Here is a 27,808-nt window from a genome sequence, read left to right as displayed (position 1 = left end):
TTTGCTTCAGTAAGTATCTGGGGCCAGATCATGCTCTCACTGGGTTCACACAGCTGTAACTGAGAGCAGCATCCAACCTGCTATATCTTTGAGTAATGTAGCTCTATATCCATTAGACATTGTAAAGAAATGAATCATTCCCACTAGAGCTATTTTATTATCCCTACTCACTGTTTCACTTGGCTCTTTCAATGCACACATATATGATTGGTAAAAGCATCAGCATTGGCTTGATTGCCGAGTTAGAAATTGGTGCTCTTCTTCAAGTTCAATGGAATCTGGTTTCTGTTAATAGAACCATAGCTGTGCCATTGAATTTGAAGAACTGAGGGATAGGCTAAATTCTGTTGGCCAGTGACAATAAGTTGTATGAAATTTGGACTTTTCATCTCATGAGAGATTCTGAAACTTCAATATTGGTTTTCGCCCCAAATCAGGATGAAAGTCTGAATTTGAATTTTTTTTTCTGAATTTGATTTGGAGATGTCAAAATGCCAGATCAAAATGAAACCCCAATTCTCAAAATTAAAATTTCAGTTTACTGAACAGACCTGAGATTCAACATTTGGAGTTGGTTCAGAATTAAACTGCATTTACTCATACTGGTGCAGTGCCTCGAGCAGTAGTTTGGAAGCCTGATGGCCCCAGTCTCCCCTGTTGGCCAGGCTTTATCTTCCACAATGCGCTAAGTGTTTGCTGTATTGTTGTATCCATGTGGGTTCCAGGATATTAGACACACAAGTTGGGTGAGGCAGTGTCTTTTATTGGACCAGCTTCTATTGGTGAGAGAGACAAGCTTTCGAGCCACACAGAGCTCTTCTTCAGGGCTGGGAAAAGGTAAATGAAGTGTTGCAGCTAAATGCATTTGGAACAGATTGTTTAGCATAAATTGTTAGCACAGATTCTAAGGGACTGCCTTGCATTTAGCTGTGACACGGAGTACCTTTTTGCAGCTCTCAAGAAGAGTTCAGTGTGGCTCAAAAGTTTCTCTCTCTCACAACAGAGGCTGGTCCAATGAAAGACACTGCCTCACCCACCTTGTGTCCACCCTGGGAACGACACGGCTACAACTACACTGCATACGTATTCTAGAACATTCAGGGTGAAGTTGTCTGTTAACACCTCTGCAGTCATAAGCCAAAAATCTAGGGGGGAGTTGGTGGCTTACAGATTGTGGTAATAAGCCATAAATCTAGTCTCTTTATTAAGACCACAATTTTAGTGTCTAGCAGAGTTATGAATTTAAGCTTCTAGACTCATCTTTTGAAGATGATGTTTAAGTTTCCTTTGAGAACAAAGACTGAGAGATCAAATATGGAGTGATCATTTTGTGAAAAGTGTATGCCTATGCGTGATATGGTGTTTTGTCATTTTTTTAATATAATTTTTCTGCGTGAGTTCATCTGAGTGTAATTGTCTGTTTTCACCCATGTGGTTATTGGAGCATTTAGTGCACTGGATGAGGCACATGCCATGTCATACATAGGACCCATGGATCTTGAAAAGCATGCTGGTGACTGTAGCAATGGAGATATGTCTGCAGGTTTTGCATCTGTTATGATAGGATCCAGTGCTGCCTTAGGTTGACAGGTTCTGGTCTGTGGGAAGCTTGCTTCTTATGATGAGCCTGGGAGCTTAAATTCATAACTTTGCTAGATACTAAAAATCATGGTCTTATTACAACAAACTGCAACCCACTAACCCTTCTCCCTCCTGCCCTCTTTTGGTCCTATGACTGCAGAGATATTAACAAGTCCCTTACCCTGGGAGACCATTCAAGGAGATGTCTACCCAGAAATTTAAGCCTAGGGTTAGTGAGACTTGAGTCACTGAGCCATGCAAGGGAACTTTGGGCTTGAGCATCTACACTGCATTTGTAACCCTAGATTAAGAGTTTTCTGACCCGGGCTTGAACCTAGGGCTCTGGCATCCACAGTGAAGTGCACAGGCATGAATCAAAGTAAACATATTCCAGAGTGCCTTTCACCCCACCAATGTTGACATGTTAGCCCCAGGAATGTGGTGCACTCTCCTTCCCACCCTGTTTCCTAACTGGCAATGCTATTGATGGGACTCAGGTGCCCACAAGGAGCATCTGAGCACATAAACTGCATAATTAGTTCCTTTGATGGCTGTCTCAGTAGAATGACTGCAGTTTGACGTGGGGTTTTATACTGAATTGCCATCTCCACTTCTAGACTGAGTCACATTGGCAGGAAAATGACCCTGTGCACCTGTTCGGATGATGATTAAGACATCAGGTTCCAGGGCTGTCAAACTATTAAAATGAAACTTTTTGTAGTTCTTACTTTTTAAAATGGGATGTTCAATGAAGGTCCTGGTGGTGTTTGATTTTTTTTATTTTATTTTATTGTCTTTGTTTTAAAGTTTGACATAATAAAGGTTTCAGAGGAAACACACACACACCGCCTGCTGCTGGCTGTGGAATGGTGAAGTACATCCCCAGGACTTAGGGTGCAATGTGATCCCTTAGCCTGGCCTCCACTGCACCCCAGGAGACAGGGATAAGAGATTCCCAGGAGGCTGGGGGGGAAGTTTTGAGGCTGGCTCCCACTCACTGCTTGCTTCCAAAACACTCTCACAGTGCATGCTGCTCAGACAGCCCTTGTACCTGCAGCTCCAACGAGGGGTGGGGGCGGGGAGGACAGGAGAAAGTCTCCACTCCCATCTTTGGCTCTAAGTGACTGACCTTTTCTGGCTCAGCACAGCCGGGGCAGGGATGACCCACCACCTCTCTCCCCGAACATCCTGGCAGCTCGAAGCTGCCTCCTGCCTGTCAGCTTTGCTCCATGATCTGCGCAAGCTCTGTGCAGCAGTGAGGAGGAGATGGGGCATGCTCTCTCAAACAGTTGTGGTGCCTCCGGCCTCTGCGCTGGCTGCCTGTGGCGCTTCACCTCTGCCACTGGGAACTCTGGGATACATCCGGAGGGCTTCTGAGACCTGAGTCAAGCTGGGGCTGCATGCACACAGAAGAGTGATAGGGCTTGGACGCCAGCTTAACATAGGATCAGACCCTCCAGCCCTGCAGGGAGGGGGACTCTAGGTCTGAGCCCTAGCCTAGCACAATTGGTGTGTGAACGCAAGGGGGATTACGCTTGAGCCCAGGCTCGCATTGCTGTGTAGACATAGGTACAGACTAGTGTTGACTACTGATGCTAAAAAATCTGTTCACCTTGTATTTATGTGACACCACTGAGTACCTTTCCTGGACCTGAAGCAGAACTTTGTCACTCAAAAGCTTGCTTCTTTTACCAACAGAAGTTATCCAATACAAAATATTACTTCACCTACCGTGTCTGTAATGCACTAAAGTCATTTGACTCTCATGATATGGTCAGAGGAAAATCTGCATTGCATGGGAGATGTAATCCTCCATGGAACCATCACCTGACCCATAGGACAGAATGGGGGTCTGAAATACAACTTCAATATGAGAATGCTCTGATAGGGAAATACAGTTTAATAATTTGTTGAACTGTTTCAAAACACAACATTTTGGGTCAGTTAAAAATTCAAGTAATGCAGTTCAGGTCAAACCAGTCAGAAACAAAATATTTCATTTAAACATTAAATATGGATGTCAAGGTTCCTTCCCCACTCTGAACTCTAGGGTACAGATGGGAGGACCTGCATGAAAACCTCCTAAGCTTACTTTTACCAGCTTAGGTTAAAATTTCCCCAAGGTACAAACTATTTTACCCTTTGCCCTTGGACTTCCACTGCCACCACCAAACATTTATCTGGGTTTATTTTTATTAGGAAAGTGTCATTTGGAAACATCTTTCCCCCCCAAATCCTCCCAACCCTTGCACCCCACTTCCTGGGGAAGGTTTGGTAAAAATCCTCACCAATTTGCATAGGTGACCACAGACCCAAACCCTTGGATCTTAGAACAATGAAAAAAGCATTCAGTTTTCTTACAAGAAGACTTTTAATAGAAGTAAAAAAGAATCACCTCTGTAAAATCAGGATAGTAGATACCTTACAGGGTAATTAGATTCAAAACATAGAGAATCCCACTAGGTAAAACCTTAAATTACAAAAAAGACAGGAATATTCATTCTATTCAGCACAGCTATTCTCTCCGCCATTTAAAGAAATCATAATCTAACGCATACCTAGCTAGATTACTTACTAAATTCTAAGACTCCATTCCTGTTCTGTCCCCAGCAAAAGCATCACACAGACAGACACAGACCCTTTGTTTTTCTCCCTCCTCCCAGCTTTTGAAAGTATCTTGTCTCCTCATTGGTCATTTTGGTCAGGTGCCAGTGAGGTTACCTTTAGCTTCTTAACCCTTTACAGGTGAAAGGATTTTTCCTCTGGCCAGGAGGGATTTTAAAGGTGATTACCCTACCCTTTATATTTATGACAATGGAAAATAAAAAAAATCAGCAAAATTATAATTTTCCCATGGGAGGTAGTAATTTTATGGAAGCTGCAATTTTCTGTAACATCATCATTCTGAAGGAACAATTCCCAATCCTCTCTTTTAACAATGGTGACCAACTACATTGAAATCAAAAGAAATATTCTGGAGTGACACCAGAGTCATTCAAGACAGAATGTAGCCCCATAGTGTGCCTGAGCAGTTTAAAAAAAGTTGTAAAAATTCCAGTAAGACTTGCATAAACCAATCATTTTCACAGTGCAGTTCAATAGACTCATGTTAAAGCTATCGATACATTATTCCAGTTTATTAATCAGTGCCATGAAATAAATTTTAGTATGGGTAAATTTGTGCAATGACAGTGACATAAAATATCAGATTATTTAGAGATCCACTGATATATTCTAGAAAATTATTCAAATATTCTAGGCCAGATCCTTACCTGATATAAAATCAACATTGTAAGGACCTGCACCATTTTTCACTATCTGGGAATCTGGCTCTGTATCTGGAAAAAAATATATATAATTTTTTATTTCCTTTAGTTCATTTAAGTTAAAAAGAAGATCTTTGATTTACTAATTAGATGAGTATTAAAAAAAAATAGCTGCCACTTGCATACAAATATCCTTAGTTACGTACAATATGGGAACTGAACCAATTAGAATTGTTTCTAAATAGAAAGATGATCAAAGATTTCCCATATAAGCCAAACTGCTTTGTGTCAGCTATTAAAACCCATTCACGTCAATTAACATTAATGGAAGCAAAGGATACATTTGTGTAAGGGTTGGTTCATTATCTAGAAATGGACCAAAAGTAGATCCACTGAAGAAAAAAAAAGGAATTTACTGAAGTGGTAGTGGAAGTGGCATCTGCTAATATTACAGTATTTTTCCTTCCTGTAAAAGCTATTGGAATTATTCTGGTGAAACACAGAAAGCTGTGTGTGACTTTTTAACCATGTGATTGTAGCATAATGATAGTATCAAATAACAACATGCCTGACTAATCGAATTGCCTTCTATGATGAGATAACTGGCTCTGTGGATGAGGGGAAAGCAGTGGACATGTTGTTCCTTGACTTTATCAAAGCTTTTAACACTGTCTCCCACAGTATTCTTGCCAGCAAGTTAAAGCAGTATGGGCTGGATGAATGGACTGTAAGGTGGATAGAAAGCTGGCTAGATTGTCGGGCTCAACGGGTAGTGATCAATGGCTCCATGTCTAGTTGGCAGCCGGTATCAAGTGGAGTGCCCCAAGGGTCGGTCCTTGGAACGGTTTTGTTCAATATCTTCATAAATGATCTGGAGGATGGTGTGGATTGCACCCTCAGCAAGTTTGCAGATGACACTAAACTGGGAGGAGAGGTAGATACGCTGGAGGGTAGGGATAGGATACAGACGGCCCTAGACAAATTAGAGGATTGGGCCAAAAGAAATTTGATGAGGTTAAACAAGGACAAGTGCAGAGTCCTGCACTTAGGATGGAAGAATCCCATGCACCGCTACAGACTAGGGACCGTATGGCTAGACAGCAATTCTGCAGAAAAGGACCTAGGGGTGACAGTGGACGAGAAGCTGGATATGAGTCAACAGTGTGCTGTTGTTGCCAAGAAAGCCAATGGCATTTTGGGCTGTATAAGTAGGGGCATTGCCCGCAGATCGAGGGACGTGATCGTTCCCCTCTTTTCGACATTGGTGAGGCCTCATCTGGAGTACTGTGTCCAGTTTTGGGCCCCACACTACAAGAAGGATGTGGAAAAATTGGAAAACATCTAGCGGAGGGCAACAAAAATGATTCGGGGACTGGAACACATGATTATAAGGAGAGGCTGAGGGAACTAAGATTGTTTAGTCTGCGGAAGAGAAGAATGAGGGGGGATTTGATAGCTGCTATCAACTACCTGAAAGGGGGTTCCAAAGAGGATGGATCTAGACTGTTCTCAGTGGTGGCAGATGACAGAACGAGGAGTAATGGTCTCAAGTTGCAGTGGGGGAGGTTTAGGTTGGATATTAGGAAAAACTTTTTCACTAGGAGGGTGGTGAAACACTGGAATGGGTTACCTAGTGAGGTGGTGGAATCTCCTTCCTTTGAGGTTTTTAAGGTCAGGCTTGACAAAGCCCTGGCTGGGATGATTTAGTTGGGGATTGGTCCTGCTTTGAGCAGGGGGTTGGACTAGATGACTTCCTGAAGTCCCTTCCAAACCTGATATTCTATGATTCTATATTATGCTAGCAATTTTAAATTGCATCACATAAATGCCTTTGATCTTTGTAATACAACACAGAAGTGCAAAGATGTATAAGTGCATGTTTCTAATAAAATTTAATTAGAACTATGTATTTTTTTAAACCTTTGGAAAAATAGAATATTACTAGTACCAAGAAATGATAGAAAAATTAATACACTAAGAATTCCATATAATTTCAGTACAAGAAATCCTGTTAATACCATTCTGACTTATTTCCTGCTAGAACCCTAGACTCCTGCCTTGTTGAAAATAATGGAGCAGACTTTTCTCTGGAAAAAATCTTGCCTTTATAAAACAGGCACAGATGGTCATATCTTCCTCACTGTGGCAGTGGTGTAAATGAGAGGACAATTTGTCCCATATTTTGTAGAGCTGTAATGATATAATAGGCAAGAGGTAATATCCTATGCTTTATTTATCTCTCATGCTAATCTCCACAGAAGCACACAAAAAGCACGTTAAAATAATTAGAATATTGTGACACAGACTACAGCCAAAAAAAAAAAGGTTGAAATGGAAAACTTAATGCTGCACTGATGACCAAGATAGAAATAGAAAATAAAGTACCATATGTTCTCCAATACATAGACTCTATCTGACAAAATAATATTGCTTTTGATATCCATTTTTCTTAGCTATGGACATTACATGGCATAACTTAGCCATATTTTTTGTTGGTGTCACAATCTAAGTACTGTCATATAGTTTTTGAAAATGAGCGGAAACTTTTTCTCTTAACCTTTCAATCCTTAAAATAAAAAAAAAAAGTCAGTTTGGTTCAGTTTTCACATGCCTGGTTTCAAACAGAAGTTAAGGTACCAAAATACCAAAAAAAAAGCCACCTTGAAATATTCCAGCCCAATTTCAAATCCAAAAAGGCTGAAGATATAGGTAAATAACAAAACTTAAAGCAAATTTTAAGGTGTTCCTATGATTTGTACTGCACCTGACAACCATGTGTGATAATTTAAAATAGGTGAACTCCACATCTAGGGCCAGTGACTACAGTAGGCATAACTGAGTGGAGAATTTTGCCCTTATTTCGCTAAAAGAGCGTGAGAAAAATCTATCACAGGGTTTGCTATACACTGCTGGTGCATCTCCTTGTGGCTCACCACTGGTCTGACTCCCCTTCCTTCAATCTCTTGCTCCACTTTCTCTCTCTTACTGGACTCAGGGTGTTCCCTCTTTGTGACTTGGCCCTCTGGCCAGGTTACTATAGTTCTCCCCTTTCTGGGTATCAGTCTATTGGACAATTGTCCCAGGTAGTCTGCTGCTCCACCGCCCTGTCTGTGCCACTTCCCTAATGGCTGGTGAAGGAACCTGGGCCTGCCCCCTACTCTGGGTTCCAGCCCAGGTACCCTACAAGCAGTGGCAGAGGTCTGCACTGTCCCAAAGCTTCCTGCTGTTTCCCTGGGTTGTTTCCTACTTCTCATCAAGCAGGCTGCTTCTCCACCCTCCTCTGGGAATGCCATTTCCTCAGAACCAGGATCCCAGGGCCTCCATTCTCTCCCAATTTCCTCTTTTCCTTTTCTAAGTCCAAAGAGTGACTGCAGAGTGTCACATTGTAGCCCCTTCTTCTTTATGTCTTTTTTCTTTTTTAATGGCAAAGCAGACTTGTCCGAATGGTCTATAGCTGCTACCAGCTATAATACCTGAATACTTAGCGATTTACAGTCTTTTGCTGTGTCCCATGACTTTCAGATAATGTAACAGCACTTTTCTAATAATACTCTATTCTGTGATTTTTTTACTCAATAACAATGTATGTTGCCTTAACACATTGGAATTCCTTAGAAAGCTTTTCACTTTCTTTATCAAATCTGTTCCATACCCATAAAAGGTGATCAGTTGTTTCTTCCACCTTACAGGATATACATAGTCCATCTTCATGTCTATTTATTCAAAACATATTTTTGTTTAAGCCACAATGGCCTGTTAGTATTCTAAACAAACTCATTTCATTAATTCTGTCTAGGCCCTGAAGTATGTAGTTATCCTAAACTTTAGGGCACAATTCAAAAAGTAGTCTTCCTCTTGTTTATTAATCCAAATGTCTTGCCATTCCTCTTTTTAAATTTTTCTGTCTTGGGTTTTGAATTCCTGTTTACTGAGCGGTATTTCTAGGTCATCCTTCAATTTCTTAAAGTATTTTTAACTCCGTTGTCTGCCATTTTGTTCTCTGTTATCTTGGATCCCAGCATATATTGGCTAATGCAACGTGTATCCCCATGAGTACCAATTCTGTTATTGGAAATATAATTTCATTGTTTAAGCACTTCTACATACTGAGACACTTTTTTTTAAATCATCAAAAGGCCTGAGATTGAATAAAAAAAAGAAAAGATGGCGGCTGCTGCTGCTGGGGTACATCCCAGAATCAATTTAACGCTAGCATTATTGTTACCAGTTCAGCGGTCATGGCAGCTACGTAGTCAGATATTCTGTTAAATATACTCATTCCGAGTTTTGATATACAATATGAGATCCCTACTCGTCCTGTTCCCTCCCCCTCTGACCAATTTTTGGACTAACCTGTGTATATTTGACAAAACAGACTACATTCATCATTGGTATACTTCATTTCTTATACCTGCTGTCTCTTTTTTTTACCTTTTATCTTATATTTAAAAAAAAAATTCTAAATCCACATTTGGACATGACACTTTTCATCCATAACAAATTTTCCCTTGACTGAAGGTTTTGACTTTGTTCAAGTTTTCCTTGTCTTTAAACTCCTTCATCCACACTTTAATTGCAGTGTAACTGGCATTTCACTAGAAGCGCATGTCGTTGCTGTAATAAATGCACTGCCTGCAATTCACAGTGCATGGGATTGTACTGAATCTTACTTTTAAGTTCTGATTTTGATGCTGACCCAAAAACTTGGCTGCTATAGTCAATAACTGGTTAAGACTCTGTATACCGTGTTTTTTTTATTTCTTCCCCCCTCCCCACCACCACTTAGTCCCAGAAGGACTTTTAAGCAGGTTAATTCTTCCCATACATTTATTTTTAACATTGTTTATATGATATTTCCAAGTAATTTAGTATCAAATATTACCGCTAAGAATGTGAACCTTTTTAAATATATCTATTTGTCCTCCATACAGATGCAGTTTACGTTCTTTTCTAAAGAACAATCCTTTGGTTGTAGGACTGGAGAACTTGAATCCCCTTGCATCTCCCCAGTCAGAGGTCTCTCGTAATACTGTTGAATCTCTTTTTTCTGCCACCTCATTATTCCTGCTCCTAAACCACACAACCTAATCATCTGTGAATAGAGTGACATCTACTCTGGCACTTACTTATTCTGGGAGAACATTTATCATAATATTACATAAAGTCAGGCTGATAACACTTCTCCACTCTGAGTTACTACAGAGAATTCTTTCTTGGGTATCTGGCTGGTGAATCTTGCCCACGTGCTCTGGGTTTAGCTGATCGCCGTATTCGGGGTCGGGAGGGAATTTTCCTCCAGGGCAGATTGGAAGAGGCCCTGGGGTTTTTTCGCCTTCCTCTGCAGCATGGGGCATGGGTCACTTGCTGGAGGATTCTCTGCACCTTGAAGTCTTTAAACCATGATTTGAGGACTTCTCTCATCTATGTCTGAGCTATTGGTTTATTGTTTATTGGGTGGGTGAGATTCTGTGGACTGCATTGTGCAGGAGGTCAGACTAGATGATCATAATGGTCCCTTCTGACCTGAAAGTCTGAGTCTATAATATATATTCAACATAACTTTCCAAACTCTGACCTGTATGGATCCTTTTACTCAAATTCTCTGATCCACCTTTACATTCTTCCTTTTATCCCTGGTGCACCTACTTTGTACAAGATTTCCCTCCATAGCTATCATGAAACCTCCGTGTCTCATACGTTTTTGTATTTCAGTTTCTAATTTAACAATGTGTTCAATGGTGCATCATCTTTTCCTAAATCCACTCTGTACCTTACCTATAATGCCATAGCGAACCAATCTTTCATTTGCCATTTTCGTCATCTTTTCACCACAATTTTATCAAGCCCAAACATAAGGGGAATTGGTGTACAGGCATAAACTTTTATGGATAGTTTGCCTGGTTTTCATATTGGAATTACTACTGCATGGTTCCACCTTGCTAGGAGTGCAGTATCACTCCTCTCTCCCATATAGTGTTCTGTAATTCCAAGAGGACCCTCAGACAGTACCTTAGATTGTACCCAACAATTGAAGTGGAAGGCTAATGCAGATGACCTACTTCACAGGTGTAACAGAAAGGTGATTGCAGAAGCTTTTGAAACAACTAGAATCACAAATGGAAGGCTACATCTTAGGGTTTCTACCCATCCAAGCTGTACAAGGCCCTTTGAATACTATGTGGATAATTTTGTTTGCACAGTGATGCATGTCAGGATAACTTCTGTGAAGCCAGTGCCATGACACAAATTTAACAGTATAACTAAGAGCAGAATCAGACTTCCCCCTTCTGCCTTTTGGCTATAACATAAAATAGGGTGTATCTGCCAACAGGGAAGTTCAGAAATCCATAGGTAATTTGTAATTTTCAATTTCCTGAGCTATCTAAGGCCTAGTAGCAGGTGTCATGTCCAGAGGTCCATGGACTTTGAATGATTGGATGATATCTTCCTGCCATTCCCAGAATTATTACTTTTGAAGGCATTTATAGTTCCAATAGTTCCAAAACTATCATATCCCATCCACCAAAGTTAGGCAACACAAGTGACTTGGGTATTTAGTATGTAATCATCCCTGTTAGAACAGTGGAAAAAAAGTACTTTTTCAGAATGAAATAATGTACTTATTTTTTTTTCTAATAGCATGATTGTGAAACTCTAAATGAAATAATCGTGAAATCATCAGTGTCCATTAGAGATATTATTTTCCTCCTTCAAAAGCTATGAAGATATGGTATACATTTAGTTTGCTCTCCAGTCTGTGCTCAGAAGAATTTCAGGACTGAGTTAAAAATGGCTTTACAGGTACAGGTTAAAGGATTTGAGATTATATGGAAGAAACAGGATGGATAAGACTCTCTTCTGTGGTAGCTTAAATTGCTTCAACCATCCTTTTTTTTTTTTTTGGTGGGGGGGGGAGGATTAAAAGGAAAAAGAGAAAAAAAATGGACTGCTGCCAGTACAAAACTTCATCACTACCAATACTAAGAGAAGAAAAAGCTGACTTTTGACAGGAGGGAAGAAAATTGTGTACACACACATTTTGTGAATGTGCTGCAGTATATACCAACCTGAAACATATACTGTTTGCAATGCATATTTTTAAAGAATAAGTTTCAGTGAAGTGTATGTTTGATACGTTATCTCTGTAAGGTTTATATAATATTCATTTAAAGCTACACTGCAGTTCTCTCAGATCTTTGTCAAAATCATATAAACTGCTTCGTGCGTGCATCTACCACATTTGCTAAAGATAAACTTTATGCAAATGTATTTTATTTTTGTAATGATCTTTAGTTTTGAGCCTATTATTTTTATATTTAAAGGGGGCACTTAGTTAAATTATTACATGATGTATAACTCGCCAATTTTGAAAGTGACCTCTATGGCAACTTTTGCTGTCTCCTTTGAGATTTAAGCTGATAAATAGTGTGATAGTAAAGTACAAGTCTCAGGCAATTGCATCAACTTCTTAGCCATGTAGAAATGAAGCAGTATGTATCAATGCCTGCTTTGTTGCTATTCTCACATTGTTTTTGCATGTGCTACAATATTTAAATTAGACTTAGAATTTTTAATACTTTGAAAGTAGTCGTGGTATGTCCTCTCAATCTCGTTCTAGAGCTGAAGCTCAAGTTCTGATTGGCTTAACTAAGTGATATGTAGCATCCTGGCGTATGATAGGTGATGAGCCCCCTTCACTTTGCAAGAATAACCCCACTTAAATGAGAGAGACAATTTTCTTAAAGCCATCACTTTTCATGTCCTTTCATCTTCCCTTGCCTCCCCCCCACCCCACCCCGTTCCATCTCCTCACATACACAAGTACAAAAAGCTGGCTTCCTTATGTAGATGATTGTCAAGTTTCCTTCCCCACTCTGAACTCTAGGGTACAGACCTGCATGAAAGACCCCCTAAGCTTATTCTTACCTGTTTAGGTTAAAAGCTGCCACCACCAAAGTGTTACACAAAGAACAGGGGAAGTGCCCAGTTGGAAATGTCTCCCCCCCTCAAATATCCCCCCAAGCCATACACCCCCTTTCCTGGGGAAGGTTTGATAAAAATCCTCACCAATTTGCATAGGTGAACACAGACCCAAACCCTTGGATCTTAAGAACAATAAAAAAAAAATCAGGTTCTTAAAAGAAGAGCTTTGATTAAAAAAAAAAGTAAAAGAATCACCTCTGTAAAATCAGGATGGTAAATACCTTAGAGTAATCAGATTCAAAACATAGAGAATCCCTCCAGGTAAAACCTTAAGTTACAAAAAGACACAAAAACAGGAATATACATTCCATTCAGCACAGCTTATTTTATCAGCCATTTAAACAAAACTGAATCTATTGCATATCTAACTAGATTGCTAACTACTTTACAGGAGTTCTGAACTGCATTCCTGTTCTGGTCCCGGCAAAAGCATCACACAGACAGAGAGGACCCTTTGTTTCCACCCGCCTCCAGCTTTGAAAGTATCTTGTCTCCTCATTGGTCATTTTGGTCAGGTGCCAGCGAGGTTATCTTAGCTTTTTAACCCTTTACAGGTGAAAGGGTTTTTCCTCTGGCCAGGAGGGATTTAAAGGTGGTTAGCCTTCCCCTTATATTTATGACAATGATGAATCTCCCAATATCCATAAATATGTCAGAGAATTCCCCAGTGGCCCAGGGCCATTTTCATAAAAGAGCCTCTGCACAGGAACCACCTCCTGTGGTCCCCAATACCCATCTGATCCTTCTACTACCCAGGCAATGCTATTCCTGCTCCCAGAGATTCTCCAGCCCCAGCTGTCTCCACAAGGATAATAGCTTGCTGCTGTCCAAATTAACACCTCATAACGATCTTCTATCCCTAGCAAAACGATGTACAATTATTAAGAGAAAATATTTGTCTCTCACATAAGGAAGAATTTATCCAACTGATGGAGATGTACCTGTTTATGCCTGAGGTGAATCTGGCTCTTACTGGAGAAAAAATGAGTCAGCAATATGCTGTATCATAGAATCATAGAATATCAGGGTTGGAAGGGACCCCAGAAGGTCATCTAGTCCAACCCCCTGCTCAAAGCAGGACCAATTCCCAGTTAAATCATCCCAGCCAGGGCTTTGTCAAGCCTGACCTTAAAAACCTCTAAGGAAGGAGATTCTACCACCTCCCTAGGTAATGCATTCCAGTGTTTCACCACCCTCTTAGTGAAAAAGTTTTTCCTAATATCCAATCTAAACCTCCCCCACCGCAACTTGAGACCATTACTCCTCGTTCTGTCATCTGCTACAATTGAGAACAGTCTAGAGCCATCCTCTTTGGAACCCCCTTTCAGGTAGTTGAAAGCAGCTATCAAATCCACCCTCATTCTTCTCTTCTGCAGGCTAAACAATCCCAGCTCCCTCAGCCTCTCCTCATAACTCATGTGTTCCAGTCCCCTAACCATTTTTGTTGCCCTTCGCTGGACTCTCTCCAATTTATCCACATCCTTCTTGAAGTGTGGGGCCCAAAACTGGACACAGTACTCCAGATGAGGCCTCACCAATGTCGAATAGAGGGGAACGATCACGTCCCTCGATCTGCTCGCTATGCCCCTACTTATACATCCCAAAATGCCATTGGCCTTCTTGGCAACAAGGGCACACTGCTGACTCATATCCAGCTTCTCGTCCACTGTCACCCCTAGGTCCTTTTCCGCAGAACTTCTGCCTAGCCATTCGGTCCCTAGTCTGTAGCTGTGCATTGGGTTCTTCCGTCCTAAGTGCAGGACCCTGCACTTATCCTTATTGAACCTCATCAGATTTCTTTTGGCCCAATCCTCCAATTTGTCTAGGTCCTTCTGTATCCTATCCCTCCCCTCCAGCGTATCTACCACTCCTCCCAGTTTAGTATCATCCGCAAATTTGCTGAGAGTGCAATCCACACCATCCTCCAGATCATTTATGAAGATATTGAACAAAACCGGTCCCAGGACCGACCCTTGGGGCACTCCACTTGATACCGGCTGCCAACTAGATATGGAGCCATTGATCACTACCCGTTGAGCCCGACAATCTAGCCAGCTTTCTACCCACCTTGTAGTGCATTCATCCAGCCCATACTTCCTTAACTTGCTGACAAGAATACTGTGGGAGACCGTGTCAAAAGCTTTGCTAAAGTCAAGAAACAATACATCCACTGCTTTCCCTTCATCCACAGAACCAGTAATCTCATCATAAAAGGCGATTAGATTAGTCAGGCATGACCTTCCCTTGGTGAATCCATGCTGGCTGTTCCTGATCACTTTCCTCTCATGCAAGTGCTTCAGGATTGATTCTTTGAGGACTTGCTCCATGATTTTTCCAGGGACTGAAGTGAGGCTGACTGGCCTGTAGTTCCCAGGATCCTCCTTCTTCCCTTTTTTAAAGATTGGCACTACATTAGCCTTTTTCCAGTCATCCAGGACTTCCCCGGTTCGCCACGAGTTTTCAAAGATAATGGTCAATGGCTCTGCAATCACAGCCGCCAATTCCTTCAGCACTCTTGGATGCAACTCGTCCGGCCCCATGGACTTGTGCACGTCCAGCTTTTCTAAATAGTCCCTAACCACCTCTATCTCCACAGAGGGCTGGCCATCTCTTCCCCATTTTGTGATGCCCAGCGCAGCAGTCTGGGAGCTGACCTTGTTAGTGAAAACAGAGGCAAAAAAAGCATTGAGTACATTAGCTTTTTCCACATCCTCTGTCACTAGGTTGCTTCCCTCATTCAGTAAGGGGCCCACACATTCCTTGGCTTTCTTCTTGTTGCCAACATACCTGAAGAAACCCTTCTTGTTACTCTTGACATCTCTGGCTAGCTGCAGCTCCAGGTGCGATTTGGCCCTCCTGATAACATTTCTACATTCCCGAGCAATATTTTTATACTCTTCTCTGGTCATATGTCCAACCTTCCACTTCTTGTAAGCTTGTTTTTAATGTTTAAGATCCGCTAGGATTTCACCATTAAGCCAAGCTGGTCGCCTGCCATATTTACTATTCTTTCAACTCATCGGGATGGTTTGTCCCTGTAACCTCAACAGGGATTCCTTGAAATACAGCCAGCTCTCCTGGACTCCTTTCCCCTTCAAGTTAGTCCCCCAGGGGATCCTGGCCATCCGTTCCCTGAGGGCGTCGAAGTCTGCTTTCCTGAAGTCCAGGGTCCGTATCCTGCTGCTTACCTTTCTTCCCTGCGTTATATCATGGGTTTATAAAGCCTCAATCATGCTAGACAAATTTGATTGCTTTTAAATAGAATTATAAAATTATGAGATGGACTATATTTGGGTTGTAGAAATGCATCGGGTGCTATGTCTCTCAAACGTTTTCTCTAAATCAGCCCGATTGTCTTGAATGTGAGCACTATTGCATAAAAGGAAAACTGTCTGAAGGGCAACAAAGGTAATGGTGATCAATGGCAGTGTATTGAGTTGGGTGAGGCATCTAGTGATCACCTTTATTAATAATTTAAACAAAGCATGACGCACCACATTAACACAATGCCTCAGTGATGCTGAGGGTCACATCTTGGAGGCCCTTGCTATGAATACACCTTGACTCCTATTGACTTGAGTGGGGGTTGGGAGCAGTTAGCGCTGCACAGCAATCATTTAGGTCATTATAGTATTAAACTGTAAACTGTGAGAAGTTTGCAGCACCAATGGGACCTATGATTAGAAAGATGGACAGAAAGTGACAAAATGAAATCCTGAAGGAAATCTAGGGTTGTGGGTGGATAGAAAAAAAAGGACACGAATTTGCAATATGACAACAAAATCCAGTTCTTGCTGCTTGCACCCACTTGTGACTATCTGCTTCTGTCCACTGAGAACAAGCTGACTTATCTATGTTCTATACATGTGTCATGAAGCACAGGTAAAGCACGCCGTTCCATGTGCCTACTGTGATAAACTTGTCTTGTTGTCAACCACAGTGCCCATTAAATCAATCTCTTTCATTCTTCACTGGAGACAAGTCTTGGAGAATACTACGATCTATTCAAGAATGCAAAACAACTTGAAGCTGTCACATTAATTGATCAGAAATAAGGATGTGGCTATAGTCTGATATCATTAATGAACATTAGATCAGATGGATGGTAGAAATCCCAACTAAAACCATCCAAACTTCTGTCCTTTGTGGCCTTTTATCTTCTCTTTGATTTAAAGAGAATCATTAATGTGCTCTTATTTGGAGTATTCTACGCTACGAGCTTGTACAATTCTACATGTGTGTCTTTGTCCCTGTAAAATAGAGATAAGTGGAATGTCAAAAGGACTTCATCTCCTGTAAGGAGTCAAAAAGAGGGATATATTAGAATTCTGTGTAATAGCTCAAGTCAGTTTCAAAATATCTCATTTCTGTGAAATACAGTGGTAGTGTGGTATATAAGACACAGTGTTTGTTTCCCAGTGGACTGTGATTGTCACTGTCCTATCATGCTTCAGTTTCCCCAGCTGTAAAATGGGGATAGTGATACTGACCCCCTTTCTAAAGCTTGTTAAAGCTTTGATGAAAGCTACTGTTGAAAAGTGTTATGTAAGATTGAGGTGGCATAGTTTATTACCTTATTATAAAATTTGCACAGAAATGGCATAGCCCAAACACTAGAAATAATGGTTTGGGATAACTATTCTGCAGCAAGATATGTTAATATTTTGTTACATAATCTGTTTTCCTCCACTTCTCTTTAGTACATTTGCACATTTCAAATAGATAAAACATGTACTTTATCATTTTAAAAAGCTGATAGATTCTCTATTACTATGGTAACTTCTCAAAGTATCCACTCAAGACTGAAGGCTTCATTGTATTAGATAACGTAAAAACACATGCGTACATGGATGTCTTTCTGATATGGGAAAGATGTGTTTATATTTCAAAAAGAGGTCTCTAGCTTCATCTTCCCCCTCAAAAGTGTCTAAAAAAGTATGGAATGGGGTGTCTAAACTGTCAGTGTGTGTAACCAAGTCTGTCTCACAAATTCCTGCAATCAGCTTCACTGGTGTTATGAAAATAAAATTACTGCATTACTGGAAGTTATTGTATAGTACCAGGACGGTTGTTTCCTGTTCAGTTATTTTTATTCAGGGCATGACTATTGGCAAAGGACCATATAATCAGGAGAACTTTTACTCTCCAAACTGATTATAATTATTTTATTTAATAAGACTGTGCATAATTCCAGCCATGGAATGATAATCCTTGATTTGTAAGGATCTCCATTTCCTCAGACTTGAGCATGATGGATTTCGTCATATGGAATATTTCCCCCCAATTGTCTTTTAATTAATTCAGTTATTATAAGTTAATTATTAAATATTTGGCAGCATTTTCAACATGCAAATAATGATATAAATGCTATTTTTATAAAGCAAATGAAAATCAGAAACAATCTGCCATTTATTTTCTAAAAATAGCTATTAATCATTTTTAAAAATGAAAATGGCTGTTAAAAAGACCAGTTTTTAAATATATATAACACAATGAAAGGTGGAAAAACAAGGTCAGTTCTCCACATTTTACATGGGTTAAATCAAGACGACCATGCATATAACAGCAACATCTGAATACTACTGGCCAAGTTTTCCCAAGGACAGTGTAAGAGGTTTGCCCGCGAAAAGGTGAATTCTCTTATGCTCTCACTTGCATTTACAGCTGGGCATTTATGTCCATAGTTAACCATTTTGAGTGTGTAAATGCTGTCTTTTAGGAGGACAGTTGGCTACAGGTTTGCATTAGCTGCTCTTGTGACCCCCTTAATGCTTGAGGGCTTTAGTTTTGTGCAGGGCATATATATGCAGAATGCTTCTGGGTGTGCTGGAGACCTCTCCATCCACAGAGCTCTATTTGGGGTACAGGGGCCTTCTACAAAACACTCTGGGTGGGTGGGGATCATAGGAAGTGCACAGGGCCTGGTATTTGGAGGATGGCACTCTCCAGAGCTCCCAGTTTGGCACTGAATTGGTGTGAGTAACATATACCAGGATGCTGTTTACATAGGTGTGATATGTTTGGGAGGGGGGGCATGTCTTGCTTTTCCAGATGCCCAAAGATTTCTTGGATCATGTAACAAGGACTCCCTCTCCCCCCATCCCCGCCTGAGCCTACCTGTAGAGTAGCAATGTCCCTCACTCCCCACCCACCCACCCAAACACACCTGAGATATTCTTTACTATAGGGATGGGAGCACAGCCTGCATCAGTCAATCTGCTCCCTATGACCTCCAAGCTGCTTAAGAGGATATTGCTGGTTAATCTGACTACATCGTTCAGGAAAATACCTTAATGGAGTAATTACTTACTTACTTGTATTGTGAAAGGGCAGCGTCCTGTTGTGCTTGACACTGCACACATGCATCATTAATCAGACCAAGAACATATTTTCATGCATCTCTGCATTCAGTAGTTTTATATAGCAAATGCAAGCAAGAGTGCTGAACACAAGTGGTAGAATGATGGTCACTTAACAGTACTTCTGTGTAGCTATACAATACAATCTCTGTCACATACTAATGTGCCATTTGTGGATTTGAGATCTCTCAGGACGGCATGGCCAAAATGTCAGGAAAAAAGACGACTTTGGGCACTGTAATTTCCCACAAAAGACACAACTTCTGCGAAGAGGGAGAACAGTAACAGAATTCAGAAATAACTGTTCATGTTGTAGAACTGCATGAGGTTCCAAAAGCTCACTGCAGGCTCATCTGGCTTTGGCGCATTCCCCTGATGCACCATTGCCCTTTCATCAGTCAGCTTTGTATGCACGTAGGGCGATGAGGGAAGGATTAAACGATTGGCATATGGCTGTAGGTGAGGGGCCTGGTAGCCTGGAAAGTTTGGCATTTTCTGGGCGAGAAACTGAAAGGCAGGCTGTGCTTTTTATGACCTTTTTACTCTCCAATCATGAATAACCATGGTAACATAACCCTCTTTGATAGTGGTGTGTAATGTGGAAAACAACAAAAATATTGCCTCAAATTAATAAAGTTCCCAAGCTGTGGAGAATCGTGCTGAACTGAGGACCAACCATATCGAACCAGGAAGCTACTACTAGGAAACACTGATTGGGGAAGCGGTCAGAGTTCGTATTTTTTAGTGATGTGTGCTGTCATTTTATTTCCCAAATGACACACTTTTCAAAAGTGAGTTGAATTGTATTGGTTTTATTTGTGTGTGTTGGGAAAGTCTGACTAATTCCCCGGAGGCCAGTATTGTGGTCCGAGCTCCCACCTACTGCAATTAGTGGATCTGTAATTATTGTAATGGTGTTCAAATGTCTCCCATTCTCCTCAACAGGGAGCAATAGAAATGTGGGTTTAAATCTGAAAGCTTCCCTCTAGAATACATTATTGAACTTTAAAAATTCAGACCCCTTTTTTACATGAGCAAGTAAGAATGGAAACAACTCAAGCTCCCTTTCCTTATGACCAAAGCTGCCTTATTCACTTTGCAGAAAAAGCTGTTTTCATTCCATAAAACTTCTCTGTTTAAATTCTACACTTCTGCCATACTTTAGATGCTGAACATTTATTATGTGCTATGTACTGTAGTCTGTATCATTTGCAAGGTAAGGACATTTAAATGGCCCACCTTGATTATCATGCACATTGTAGGGAGAGTGGTCACTTTGGATGAGCTATTACCAGCAGGATAGTGAGTTTGTGTGTGTGGTTTTTGGGAGGGGGGTGAGGGGGTGAGAGAACCTGGATTTGTGCAGGAAATGGCCCAACTTGATTATCATGCACATTGTGTAGAGAGTTGTCACTTTGGATGGGCTATCACCAGCAGGAGAGTGAATTTGTGGGGGGTGGGGGGGGTGGGGGGTGAGAAAACCTGGATTTGTGCTTGAAATGGCCCAACTTGATGATCACTTTAGATAAGCTATTACCAGCAGGACAGTGGGGTGGGAGGAGGTATTGTTTCATATTCTCTGTATGTATATAAAGTCTGCTGCAGTTTCCACGGTATGCATCCGATGAAGTAAGCTGTAGCTCACGAAAGCTCATGCTCAAATAAATTGGTTAGTCTCTAAGGTGCCACAAGTCCTCCTTTTCTTAGTACCTTTTATTTCTGAAACACGCTATTAGAGAGGAGAGAGTGAGGGGCTTCATTCTCTACCCCCTGATGACTTTAACACTAGAGAGAGGAAATAGCAGATTAAAATCTGCAAGCACCTCTATCAACCACTAACTTATTTAAATCAAGATCAGAAAGCCCATAAACACAGAAAGAAAAAATACATAAATCTGAAGCCTCTTCAGAGTTTCTCTTGGCAATTAATGTTTTGTAAAGATGACATAAACATTTCAAAATATATAAACCTATTTCTGCTCTTCTCGTTTTACTACTAGCATCAAGCTATGATTCTATGAATATCAAATTAGAACAATAAGGTTTAATTCCTACTTTGCACAGGACAACGGGATGCATGAGGCTGATTGTTACGTTAAATAAGTAGTACCTACTTTTCTACAATGAACTTCGTACAGATCCCCTTCTGGTAGGCAACACAACTTATACGAGGTAGATTTGTTATGTATTATTTTTCTTCACTCTTCCAGGCAAAATCTGCAAGTCAGCTATGCACTCTTATAACCTTAGAGTTAAGTGTCATCCACTATGTTTTCCCTCCCTAGTTGCCACTTAAACTGCTAGTAATAACAAATCCTTCAGGACATCAATAGAGTCACTGTTGAATAATCACAGCCTATCAGGCAGTAGGCTTGCAACAGCAGCTCCACTGCCTGTGACATCACTCCTGAAGCTCAAACCCCACGCTAAGCTCCCTTCATTAGTCAGTCTGTTGGTCTGTCTCCTTTTCTAGATCTACAGACCTTTGCACACCGGAGCATGCTGCTCTGAGAAGAAGAGCTGTTGAAATCAGAAGCACGGGGAAAGAAAGAAAAGAGGTTACAGAGAAAGAAACAAAGAAAAAAACAAAAGACAATCTACAATATGAAATTCATCTCAGCTTGTTACTTGCTGCCTCTTTTCCCTGTTCTAGTTTTCAGCACTAGGTGAGTACAGAAAGCTATTTTACTTGGAGTTCTCTTGTTTTGTCTGCTGTTTGTCTTTAAGATTCATTCTTCTCTCTCAAATCATAGAGATTCCAGCTTCTTCCATGGTTGTAAGTTCAGAGTGTCTTTTCTTCAAATTACCGGTATTCCATTTCCCCTCGCCTCCACCTCAGATACTTTGAGAGATTCTGAATCTTCACTTGGTTACTCCAGCTTATTTATGCCCTTGCCTTTTTTCCCAGGAAAGCTGATTGCTCTACAATAACCGAAAGCTTTTGTGATGAAACAAAATGTTTCACAACAATAAGCTTGATATATGGTGCAATTATAACAAGGGGACTGTGTACCAGTGCAAATCAGGGAGCCAAAGAACAGAAATTGAGATCATAATAAACATTTTCCCCATTAGAGTGCAAAAATAAAATAAACACTGGAACAGTCTTGCTGCAGTGAGGGTTTTACATTTGAACATAGCCTATTTTAAGGTTTATTGTTTTTCATCTTAAACACAGGAAAGATGCTGCAGTGGCAGCAGGATGCCTGAAAACGTGTTAAAAAGTTATTGCTATCTAGAAACATTACTCTCTCCTGTAATGTACAATAGTCCATGGGGAAAACAGGAACATTGTCTATTACAGGTTAAAATCAGGGCTTGACTGTGCAGCATTCTGAGATATAAATTTTCCTAGGAGAGAGTATGTTTACAATGCCGGAGGCATAGCATGTGCAGCAAAGGAAAGGTAAAGCTACAACACGCTATCCTACTGTCACATTGTTCACTGATGGAAAGTTAATACTTTGTACATACTAGGTATGTTAGGTGAAGACATTTTCAAATGACACTGCTGTTCACACAAGCTTTCTAGCTTCCTGATGCTTAACAACTAACTGACATTTCTCTGTTTGTTAATAAGTACTCAGTAAACTTCTACATCCCTGGGGCATGTAATCACAGAGTGTATGTTTGTGTATGTCAGGTAACTATGTCCATCCACTTATTCCTAGTATCTTGCCATAAAATCTGCAGATAACACTGATATGGATGATAACTTCCCATTTTAAGCTCTAACTGCCCCCTAATCTAAGGGATGGTGGAAGTTCATATTTAACTCATGTTTGAAAATGAGTACCTCACACCTGCAGGTGTGTGAGAGAAGAAATGGGTCAGAATGCAGAGAGTGAAGTTGCAGGCTTACCAAAGGTTTGAATGTTGGTGAAATATGCCAGATTGGTGGAATGTCTTACTCCTCTTCATGTCTTTTAAAAATATTTCTGATTTAGGTTTTAATATTAGTCAGTCCCAATCACTGTGAATCACTCCAGTATTCTTTGAAATATCTTGCAATTCCCTTTTGAGTCTTTGTGTTGTGATTCAGTAATTATCCATAGATCCCTTTCGATTTAATAAGTAGACTGAAGAAACATTCAGTATCAGTCTTGTGAAATTCAGATGAATAATTTTACTTTATCTTAAAATTGTATATTCTTTGCTAAATTGCACTGGAGTTGAATTTAAAAGGGGAGAACAGAGAGCCAACCTTTCCAGATGTAATTTTTCATCTTAAATGGGCTTCTGAGTGAAGTGCTTTATGAGGGATTCATTGGCAGCCAATGTATCTGTTAGTTAAAATGAAGGAAAGAAAGGGAATTATCACATATTTCCATATTTCATAAAAAAAAAAAATACTTTGGCAAAGATAAAGGGGCAGAGCCGAAGCTGCAACTGAGGATCTGGCCCAAAAGCATTAAAAAGGAAATCTGTCATCTTAACAAGAAAAGTAGTGCTTGCATACATATGTGAACTTCAGTAAATAGCTCATGATTTAAAATTGGATTTTACTTCCCACTGCAATTTGCCAAAGTATGAATAGAAAGTTGAAGTCGATGTTTGAATGCCATATGTGATCAGTGTAACTCGAGAAAAACAAACCGAAAACTTAGAGATACATTTGAGTGGCACATGATCAGTTACAGACCTATGTGATCTAATAAATAGTACACAAATGCAATGATTACAGTTCTTAATAAGAATCAACATTCAGGCAGAGAGATTTCAATCTAAATTCCTGTTTCAATTGTTAATATCAGGGTTCTGAATCATAGATTGTAAGATGCAGCTGTTACTTATGCTATTCCTGTGAAACCGTGCTGGATGTTCCGTTCAGCAGAAAAGTAAGTGGGACTCTAAAAATGGGGATTTGTAGGTATACAAAAGGAAATGTCCTGAAACAATGGAATGCCATATTAGAGCAATTTTTTTATTCCTCAGTTGTACTGACTATCTAAACAATGGAGCGATTTTCTTGCGATCATGACGGGAGTTAAAAAAACAATACAGTGCTATCAATATGTCGTTCCCTGGGAGGAGATTGTGCTTTAGTCTGTTTCATCAGAAGGCCGTTATGTATGTGGCATTTAATAGTTCTTGCCAACATATGGTTAATGTGTAGGCTGGAACCCAAACAGAGCAGCTTTGCAGGAACAGTTGCTTTAGCAAAAAGGGGAACCTATTATCCTGCTGTGTGAAACCGCTTAGCTCAGGCAAAGAAAAGATCATGAGTAGTAATAAGTTTTCTACCAGGAGATTTCTTTAGTAGTGCTTTTCTCTCAAGTTGTCGTGTATGCAGGGCAATCTCTGTATAACCTGTTTGTGGGTGCTGAAATCAGTGAGCAGTTACTTGATGAGAAATGTGGGCAGTTGCATTTATTCCTCTTTGGCATTTGGAGAGGTCATCTTCCTTGCATCACTTTATTGTTATAGTTTTGTGAGGCCTCTGCAGAGAAACCTAATATTAAACATATTTGCATTGACGTAACACATGGTGCACATGATTTTACTTTTGGGATTTACAGAGGCCAAAAAGAACAAAGTTTCTGTTGTGGTGATTACTGCAGGTTTTTATTAACTGAAATGTGTAGATTTTTTCATAAATATGGGGTCCAGATCCCCAGCTGGATCTGTGCTGATATGCACCAGCTGAGGATCTGGCCCATGATGTGTCACTGCAAAGAAAACCTAGAGCTGTTGAAGCAAATATTATTTTTAATATATCCTTTTTGTTTATTTTTTGGTGTTTCTCAAATCCTAGTGATTTCTCTAAATGATGATTATTTGGTGCTGTGAACAATTGCAAACATCTGAGGTTTGATTTAATAAACACCATTGACGTCACTAGCTACTGCATGAATAACAACTCCAGGATGAGGCTTATTAGAGGTAGGGACCAGCAACTCTGTAAAAATGTCAACCCTAAGTGTACCCAAGGGGACCTTTTCTAAAGTTTGGAAAAGTTTGGATAACTTTCTTTCTTTTTTGTGGTCCGTTTTTACACGCTTTTGCACTTCCTGCTTTTGGAAGGACCAAACTATGTTCTCCTAATATTTCCTATGCATTAGGAATGATGAAAAATATTATTTATAAAATGTTATATTGCTGTAGCACCCAGAGGCCTCAGTCAGTCAGGACTGGGCCCTGTTGTCCTAGGTCAGGGGTTCGCAAACTTTTTGGCCCGAGGGCCACATCGGTGTTGTGAAACTCTATGGAGGGCCGGGTAGGGAAGGCTGGGCCTCCCCAAGTGGCCTGGCCCCTGCCCTCTATGCACCCCCTTCCACTTCCTGCCCCCTGACGGCCCCCCTCAGAACCCCCGACCCATCCAACCTCCCCTGCTCCTCACCCCCTGACCGCCTCCTCCCGGGATGTCTGTCCCTATCTGTCCCCCTGGAACCCCACCCCCTATCCAACCCCCCCTTCTGCCTGTCCCCTGACTGCCCCGACCCCTATCCACCTGACCCCTGACAGGCTCCCCCGGACTCCCATGCCTCTCCAACCCCTGACTGCCCCCTGGAACCCACTGCCTGCCCCGTTACCATGCCACTGTTAAATCTGGTGGAAGGTTAAATGTGGGTGTCCTAGAGTTTATTAGATTGATGATAAAAGCAAAATGTTTAAAACATTTCTCCTAAACTAAAATCTTCCCCATGTTGTAAACGTTAATTATGCTGCTACTGGAAGATGAAAGTGACTAGAAAGGGCTCCTTCCTGCCCTTCTAGGTGGAAAAACAAGCCTCAGACATGTTTGGTATCAGCTAGTGCTGAATACCCAAAGGTTGCTCTCTGAGAGGCCACAATCTTGGAGTACAGGAGTGCCCTTCCTTTTCCCCATGATGGCAGGCTTGGTGTGTAGGAGAGTTCTGGAGACAGGTAGTCTCAGACAGGAACTACCATGCTGGCTGGAAAGAGCAGCCGATGTGTCCATAGGATTTGTGAGTAATAGAGACCACCTTTACATTGTTCTTTCTGAATTCCTTCAGGAATTCAGGGGGCACTGACTGCTTATAATTAATTTCATATTTTTACCATCTCAGAACTGGTTTTCTTGGATATTAAGGCATTTTGATTTCTAGCAAACAGGATGGTAATATGTGCCTGGTAAATGGGGTTTGTGCGTTGGGACAGGGTGGCAAGTGGTATTTGGTGTTGTATAGCAGCAGTACAATATGTCCAGATGGATGCTCCTCATGGGCCATTTTGCTGAACTGCAGCCACACCTGATTATTTGTTCAGTATATTACTGCCAGTCAATTCTCTGGATTTCTATTAAACATAATCAGCCAAATCCATCCCTGGTTTAATTGCATTGATTTCAATGGAGTTGAAATCAATGTACTTAAATCAGGGGATGGATTTGGCCCACCCACGATATAATTACTTATGATTTAGGGTCTAATCCTGAAAGAGACAAGAGGTGCTTAGTGCCCATAACTTCCAGTAACCTTGCTGAGAGAGAAGGATGCTCAGCCCTTTACAGAGTATGACTCTCAAGGCTAGCCTTATTACATAATGGATAGTGATTCAGTAATTGTCCATGGATCTTTTAATTTATGAAATAGGGGATTTGCTTTCTCCATATGTTCATGATCTATCATTGAGATTGGTATATCTGGGTATAACTCTACATATCAGTTCTATTTCCCCTTACGTCTTATGCTATGTTTATACACCTATACGTAATGTCAAAGGGTTTTATTCCTCCATGACTTCCTTTTCCAATGATGGAAGTAATTTATGGTTGAAAAGAAGAACGTGGGAACTGTTTTATCTGATGTATGTCAATCAGTAAGGTTAAATCAGGAAAAAGTTAAGAGTTAAGAGACCAAAGTTAAGAGACCTCTTGAGTCCGCGAAACTGAATAGAAAACCTCAATAGCTGGCTTTATCATGAGAGTTTTGGGGATTTCCTGTTTTGGCCCAAAGTACCACAAAAATAGCTTCTTGTGTGGTAGTTTGGCGCTTTAATTTCTGTCCCTTGCTAGAAAAAACCACAAAGGTCTGAATTATTATTTTTTTAATGACATTTTAAGACACTACTTAAAACTTTTTTGAACCTCCAAAAAAAGAGCTCATAGGTTTTTTTTGTTTGTTTGTTTTTAAATGATGAAGCTCCCTAGAATTTACTTTGAAAGGATACAATAGCAAAGTAAGGCTCTAGTTGTTTGTTATGCATTTTGTAGCATTGCACTGATGCCAACTAAAATTGCAGTAGAAGTTACTTTTGGCTTTTGCAGTTTGAATTCAGTAGTTTTTTTGCATGCAGACTGATGCTAAATGAGATCTAGTGCTGCCAGTCTTTTTTTGGTGGTGGTTCTAACTGTGGCCATGTATTAGTTGTTACTACTGGCATGCTGTTCACTCTTAATCAATTATATTACTATTTGTCCTTTGTCATTAGATTGTGTTTTGATATTGTTTCTATGGTTAACTAAGACCTGTTCTCAGATATTTATCTTTTCAGTGCTACATTATAAGAATTGCTAAGTCATATATTGATTTGATATGTAGAAAATGTTGTGCTTTCTTATTACCTTGGTTTACTCAATGGGTTTTTAGCTGTCTTGCAGGGACCAAATCCATAAATATTCCCTATATTCAAGACAGAGTGTATTTGGTGTAGATC

General features: G+C 40.5%; 1 protein-coding gene across 1 annotated transcript in view; it reads left to right on the top strand.

Annotated features, from left to right (window-relative positions):
* Positions 1-21,583: 21,583 nt before the first annotated feature.
* The window catches only part of LUZP2 (leucine zipper protein 2), a 332,586-nt gene continuing 326,361 nt past the window's right edge, over positions 21,584-27,808 (top strand). Inside the window, exon 1 of the mRNA XM_073347815.1 lies at positions 21,584-21,855. Coding sequence (XP_073203916.1) covers positions 21,794-21,855 — 62 coding nt within the window. The 5' untranslated portion in view covers positions 21,584-21,793. The remainder of the gene's footprint in view (positions 21,856-27,808) is intronic.

Source organism: Lepidochelys kempii, chromosome 6 (genome assembly GCF_965140265.1).
Source record: "Lepidochelys kempii isolate rLepKem1 chromosome 6, rLepKem1.hap2, whole genome shotgun sequence".
Classification (NCBI taxonomy): Eukaryota; Metazoa; Chordata; order Testudines; family Cheloniidae; genus Lepidochelys; species Lepidochelys kempii.
This window is presented reverse-complemented; position numbering and strand designations above follow the sequence as displayed.